At 45.9% G+C, this 7,446-nt stretch overlaps 1 protein-coding gene across 1 annotated transcript; it reads left to right on the top strand.

The window, feature by feature from the left end:
• The first annotated feature begins 444 nt into the window (after positions 1-444).
• On the top strand, positions 445-7,029 carry LOC114616839 (zinc finger matrin-type protein 1-like). Its single transcript, XM_028762300.1, has 2 exons — positions 445-529; positions 6,427-7,029. The coding sequence occupies exon 2, from the start codon at positions 6,451-6,453 to the stop codon at positions 7,027-7,029; it is 579 nt and encodes a 192-aa protein (XP_028618133.1). The 5' UTR covers positions 445-529; positions 6,427-6,450.
• The last annotated feature ends 417 nt before the right edge of the window (positions 7,030-7,446 follow it).

Raw genomic sequence — 7,446 nt, 5'->3', positions numbered from 1 at the left:
GGAAAATTTATTTACTCTTTCAAGATAAACTCACAGGATTGACTAGTACTGATCTCGCTACATTCTGGTTTTTGTTCGCAGGCAGTGAACTCAATTCAGGGCGTTCCTCAATCCCTTTAGGTGTAAGATTGGATTTATTTCCTGGGTGAGCTAGAACTGGTTGAGAAAGCAGAAACACCAGAACTCAGACAGAGGAAGGGGCGTGGCTTCCTACTTCCGGCATCCAGGCCATAAGAGCCATCAGCAGAGCAGCTGGGAACCTGGAATTGTTCCGGAGGTCACTGTAACTCGCCACCCTGTGTGTGTCAGGGAGACATTGGTGCTTTGTGGTAGCCACAGGTCTTTCACGTTAAAGACCCTAAAGACTCAGCTTCAGAAGGCCAGGGATCCACCTGTGTGTGGCAGTTTTTTTCTCAGTAAACTATGCAAGGTTTTACTATGGTTCCAGATAAGAACTGACCCAAACGTGTTTCTCATTCACTCTGATAATTGGCAGCATTTTGGAGCACTAGTGAGGACCCTGGCTCAGGTACAAGGGGAGACTGGGGCTGGAAGGGAGGGCTCCTTGGATCTGGGGTTCTTAAATATGCAGGGAAGAGTCAGGGCCGTTTGTCACTGGTTTCTTTGTGAAGGCCTAGTTGACGCCAGGCACAATTGGATCGTGTGCTGAGACAGCAGCGAATAGAGAATCTTTGTTCCTGAGGACTTTGCATGCATGTGTAGGAACGTACCAGATCTGAAAAAGTATTAGTTCTTGCTGCTCTGTGTGGACTATGTGAGAGAGGCACCAACAGCAGCTGGGGGCCGGGTAGAAAGGAAAAGCTGCAATCAGCAGTTTGTGATTATAGCCACTGCTGACCTAGAGCTCATCAGCCAGGCTAAGCCGTAAATTGGAAATCCTGCTTCAGCCTCCCTGATGCTGGGGTCACAAGCCCGTGCGTGCCATCATACCTGATTTAGAATCGGCACTTCAAACACCTGAAAGCATGCATTGAACATGGGAAGCTTTGGTGATGATAATACAGGGGATAGCAGAGGGATGTCAGAGGTCATCAAAGCTGAGGTAGCATTCCAAACAAGCCTTACGAGGTGAGAAATTTTGGGGTGTGCTTACTTCGGGACTTTGAGCACAAAGACACAAAGGCTCAGAGACCTGTGTGCTCTTCCAGGAGAGACCAGTGTGGCTAGAAGGTCAGAACACGAGGAAAACTGTCTTGAGGAAGCAGGAACCACCACCAGGGCTGTTGGTGACCAGTGGGCAGCTGAGCCAATCTGGCCAGGGAAACCTGGTGGTTTCGAGCAGATAAAACTAAGGATTGCCGGACGGTGGTGGCTCACGCCTTTAATCCCAGCACTTGGGAGGCAGAGGCAGGCGGATTTCTGAGTTCGAGGCCAGCCTGGTCTACAGAGTGAGTTCCAGGACAGCCAGGGCTACACAGAGAAACCCTGTCTTGAAAAAACAAACAAACAAACAAAAAAAACAAAAACGAAAAACTAAGGATTATTCCGGGTATGGGTTTGGAAACTGGTGGAGCGGGAACCCAATTAAGAAATGGTGTCCCCAGTCCAGAAGTGTTCCGGGAACCTGACCCTGGGAGGAATGTTTTGGATGCTGACAAAGAATCGAGGACAAGGGGTGTGGCACAATTGGTAGACTGTTGGGCCTGCCTCCAGACCCTAGGCCACCATAAAACTGGGTGTGGTGGTACATGCCTATAATCCCAGTACCCTGGGGGTAGAGGTGGGAAAAGGTCAAGGAGTTGAAAACCTGCACTGATGATGTTGCCTCCTGGGTAGGAGAAAACAAAGAGCAGAGGACAGCTCTTACTGTTGGCTCCCCCAACTAATGAAAAAGGGCTCACCCTGGTGGTGAACATGACCTGGAGTCTTCCTAGTTGAGGGAGAAGCTGAAAAGAAGGAAATGTTTGGTCTCAACATGGCATTTTCTTCCTTCCCCTCTTTTTTTTTTTTTTTCAACTAAACATTTCTTAGGCTTTTTTTTTTCCTCTTGGCAATAGGAAGGAAGGGGAATGACAGCCCAGCTCATCTTGACTGCGGGTAGGAATTGAGTTCATTTTTCATAGCCAGTGAGAGGAAGCCTGGATCCCAAATAGAGTGAAAATGATGAGTGCTGTGGATGAGAGAGAAACACGGGAGGCCCAAGACTTAATAAGTATTGTCACTTAAACCAAAGACAAAGGCAGGGAGTGTTTGGCTAGAGATGACAGGATCAGATGAGTCTTAAACCAATTCTATTGCTTCTTGGAGAATGGCTCCTGAGTGGGTCAAAGTAGAGGAGGAAGACCAAGGCCCTGGCTGGGTGTGGTCCCATGAGCCTATGAGCCCATAGTCCCAGCACTTGGGATATGGAGGTAGGCTGATCTAATCCAAGGCCTGGTTTTTTGAGACAGGGTTTCTCTGTGCAGCCCTGCCTGTCCTAGAACTCACTGTAGACCAGGTTGGCCTCGAACTCAGTGATCCACCAGCCTCTGCCTCCCAAGTGCCAGGACTAAAGGCATGTGGTGTGTCACCACTGCTTGAGTCCAAGCCCAGTTTTAAAGGTGTGTGCTGGTGCCCAGTGAGTAAAGGCTCTTACTGATGAGCCTGATGGCCCAAGTTTAGTCCACATGAAAAGAGAGAAGAACCAACTCTCTGAAGTTGTCCTCTGACCACTTATGGGCCACAGTACATGCATGCCCCACATATCCACACAAAATAAAAAGGAATGCAGTAAACATTTGAGAATGTATTGAATTACAGATATACAAAGTGGAAGGCAGAAGGTAAACTATGGATGCTGAGTCCATAGACAGACCAGGCTTAGTGAAGTTCACAGTGCCTTTTCTGCCAATGTCTAAGCTCTGCTTAAAGAAAGCCATTAGGGAAAGAAGTGGACATAGTCATTGTACTGAATGTTACTGTCCTTGATCTCGTGCTTTTCCCAGTAAAACAGCGTGGGCCTTTCCTGTTAGTCAGGATTGCTTTGGGAGGGTGTGCTGGAGGCTAAACCCTGGACATCCCATATTCTCCCACTGAGCTGCACCCCCAGCTATTGTTTTGCATTTGGGAGGGGGTGTCAAAGATTATGTATTATCTGACCATCACACAAAGCGGTAAGTGCCCTTCTGAACCTGGCTCTGAGTAACTCCAGCAAATGTATGCAGAGACATACCATAAATACCAGCTTGACTAAGCACAGGTGTGGCTGCATTTCACATCCTGAATCCTAGTCTAGTCCTCTTTGAACAAGTCACACTTCAAGATAACTTAGGAATCGTACTGTCATGTACTCATGTGTTAACTTGCTTGACTGTCTTGCTTGTCTTGAATACCTCTGCTCCTTATGTGGCTTTTGGGACCCCCCCCCATGGACACCATCTTTTCTCCTTGGCACCTTTCTTATAGGGCACCGGGGTACTAACCACCATTCCATAATAAGAGAAGACTTTACTATCAAAAGTTCACTCTTCATCTTTCCATATTGAAGAAACAACTTGAGCCCACTTGAAAATTCTTTCACCGCAACAAGATCTGAACTCAATTTAAATCTCTCTACAGAAAAACAAAACCCCAGGCTGGGGATGTAGTATGAAGCCCTGGGTTTGACCTCCATCACTGTATAATCGAAAGGTTTATATACCTTTAGCACTTGGAAGATAGAGGCTGGAGGATCAGATATTCAAGGTTGTCTTTGAGCACAGAGAATGTTCCAGGCCAGTTTGAGCTATTTCAGATGGAAGGCGGGGCGGGGGGGGGGGCGCGGCGACAGTGAGGAGGGAGAAAGACTTAAGTCCTTGATAGGGGCTTCAGCCCCTATATCTGCTTTAGAATTAGGCTGTCAGGCCTTCCCAAGGATGAGGGCCTTGGCCCTAGAGCCCACCTAGGTCCGAACTATATATCCCATGGCACACTGTAAATCCAGAATACTGCTGCTTTGTTAGCCAGACCCCCAAACCACAAATAACCTAAATTAGTGATTTGGTTAAAAATAGAAGCACATTCCAGAACTGTTCCAGCCTGTCGGATAGCGCTCGCTCTCTCTCTCTCTCTCTCTCTCTCTCTCTCTCTCTCTCTCTCTCTCTCTCTCGTTTATTTGCTTTTCGAGACAGGGTTTCTCTGTGTAGTCCTGGCTGTCCTGGAACTTACTCTGTAGGCCAGGCTGGCCTCGAACTCAGAAGTCCACCTGCCTCTGCCTCCCAAGTGCTGGGATTAAAGGCGTGCGCCACCACCGCCAGGCTCGGATAACTCTCTAAAGTGTACTTATCCATTATGAAATAGAAAGTGGATCTTAACATTGCTGTACATCAGTGAAGATGAATTATTATATCAAGAAATGTTACCTGGCTGGAGTGCTTTTACTCCAACTAAGATAGCTGTGTGGTCACTAGGCAACAGTCTCCAACAGTTTCAAGGAAATTTTCCTTAAAAAATTGTGTGTGTCTCTGTGTGTGTGTGTGTGTTTGTATGTATAGGTGCTGTGAGACACATGTGAAGGTCAGAAGACAACTTGACAACTTGTAGGTCCCAGAGATTAAGCAGGCTTGTCAGCAAGTGTCTTTACCTACTGAGCCCTCTTGCTGACCCAGCAATATAATCTTAATGGGACCACCATTGTCTATATGAATTCTGTCCACCACAATATTATGTACCATGTGACTATATATTATTTTGGAAGGAGACTAGATCTCAAGCCAGCATGACATATTTATGACTTCACACTTAGTGAGTTGCATTTAATAACTGTTTTTAATAGACAAACAGCAGGCCCAGAAGGGTAGAATAGCAGGAGTTAGGTTTGGTGATCTGCACTGCTAGTACAGCAGGCTTTCCGTTAGAGCAACCTTTGCTGAATGGAAAGAAAACCATAGAGCAAAATGCAGCCAAGTTTTCAGAATAGGCCACCAATGAGCCATTGAATGTTACTAGTCTTCATTCTAGTACATTTTTTTTTGTCTCATTGGCCATTGGCTAGTCTGGAATTTTCTGTGTAGTCCAAGCTGGCCTTGAACTCACAAAGATCAACTCTTAAGTGATGAGGCTAATGGCCTGCAACACCATGCACAGCTTGATTTCGGCTTAGTTTAGTTGCATGATAGTCCCTTTTAACTTATAATTTAATTCGAAGATTAAATGACTTAATCTTATACATGGAATCACGTTTATGACAGAGGAAAGGTCTAAAGTTATCTCATTTTTAAAAAAAGATTTGTGTGTGTGCCTGTATGTCATCTGTATGCAGTGCCTTCAGAGGCCAGCAGAGGGCACTGAATCCTCTGGAACTAGAGTTACATACAAATGGTTGTGAGCTGCCATGTGGGTGCTGGGAACTGAGTGGGCCTCTGTAAAAGTAGCCAGTGCTTTTAACTGCTGAACCATCTCTTTAGACCAAATTATCTGATTTTTAAACCTGTTACAACCATTGATAAACCTTATACTCTTTAGTATATGTAACATTTGAGCTCTGGTGATAACTCAGACAGAAAAGTACTTGCAGAACAAACTTGAAGAGCTAAGTTTGCTCCCCATCACCCACGTGATGTTGGTCACGTGATGCTGGGTGTTATGGCACATGTGTAACCCCAGTGCTGAGGAAGTGGAGACAGAAGATCCCTGGGCATCACTGGGCAGTCATCCTAGCCTAAAGGGACCCATCAAGAGACTCTCAAAAAACAAGGCTCCTGAGGAATAATACCTGAGCTTAGCCTCTGGCCTGCACTCACGTGTACAGGTGCACACAAATGAATACACATACAAGCAAAGCATGCATGCATACACACTCATGCACACACGAACACTATACACTATTATATATTCGTGTGTGTGTGTGTGTGTGTGTGTGTGTGTGTAGATCCTAACATTTACAGTGCATTTCCTACCACCTAAGACAGGTGCTTGTAATCCTAGCACTCTGGAGGCAGCAACAGATGACGGAACACAGGTATAAGGCTAGCCTGTTCAATAGCAGCTAAGGCTACTTAGTAGTACCAAGTCACCATATTGAAATGAAAAACAAAAAGCAGTCTTGAGAGGGGCTCAACAGGTAAGAGAATGCACTGCTCTAAGAGAGAACCCAAGTTTGGTTCCCAGCACTTACATCAGGTGGCTCACAACCACCTGTTAGCCCCGGAGGTTCTGCTAACATTGGCCTCCATGGGGCCCTATGTACAAATCTATACATACATACATCTATACATACATACATATTATATTTTAAAAAATTAAATTAAAACAAAACCCAGTGAGCAATAATTGTCCTCCTCCATTAAAATTTCCTGTCCCCAGACTATGTGGAAGTACTCATGTCCAGTACCAGTGACTAAGCTCTGTTTACTGTATATGTAAGGTCAAACACTTTCTCTTAGGACGGAGAAAATGTCTTCAGTAAAATGATGCATCAACAGAGGGTCTTCTCCCATTTTTTTCTAGAGAAATACATTCCTGGTCAGTGTGATGGAAGAGTTTCAGACCACTGACTCTTTTCGATATGAACTTGAAGATTTCATTAGAAAGCAGAAAGCCAGAGGATTACAACCCAATGTCTGCTTCAGAAAGATGGCAGAGGATTCTATTTACCAAAAGAGAGACTGTGTCAGCCCTGGAGTTCCAGAGCTGGGGTTACCATTCTGGTTCAGAAACTACTCCAGATACTCTCCTTATAAAAGTCTGACAGTGGAAAACCAGATACCTTACTACAGACAAAGACTGGAATCTCTAAAACATTGTCTGAAAAACCAGCCAGTCAGTCAAGACAGAAAGGAGAGGATAAGGCTCCAGAAGGAAGGAGGAGCCACCACTCAGGAGCCAGGGATACCCAGGGGGAAACTCTTCAGAGGTTCATGCAGAGAAGATAGCCTCAGCAGAAGGAAGGTCTCAGCAGAGCCAAGGGATACAGAGAAGTCTAAGCACAGAAAGGAGAACCACCATAATGGGAGAGATTCCACCAAAGGCAGACACAGGTCCCACCGAAAGAAGAAGGAACCGGAGGAGAGGGATTTGTGGGATGAAGCTATCCTGGGCAGTCGCTACTGATGTTTGTGCATTTTGGGTCCCAAAAGTCAATGTGTTGATTCTCTTGGTAAGGATGGATTAAATGACCTCAAAGCAATTAGATGCCAGGTGGCTGCTGTGATCCATCTGCTCTACTGGTGTATAAATTGTGAGTCTGCACAGGGATGTTCTGGTGCTGGCAACGGCAGACCCCGTTGGCAGTGTGCAAGGCCTTTGGGCTGTGCTGACGGACACAGGGACTTTCAGGCACAAGCCTGAGTGTCCTTTAGAAGTCAGTCAATTCAGATAGATCTAGGTGCTGAGGCTGAGAATGTTTTGCTCTGGGCTTTAATCATCAGAGAGGCCCTAGTACTTGGCTCCAGAGCAGAAACTAGCAGGAATAGGTAGTAGCTGCCAGCTCCCCAGCAGGCCTTGCATTTGAATGCTCAGCTCCTGTAA

The sequence above is a fragment of the Grammomys surdaster genome, unplaced genomic scaffold, assembly GCF_004785775.1.
Source record: "Grammomys surdaster isolate TR1022 unplaced genomic scaffold, NIH_TR_1.0 133, whole genome shotgun sequence".
NCBI classification, from domain to species: Eukaryota; Metazoa; Chordata; class Mammalia; order Rodentia; family Muridae; genus Grammomys; species Grammomys surdaster.
Note: the sequence above shows the minus strand (reverse complement) of the source record. Positions and strands in the feature narration are given on the sequence as shown.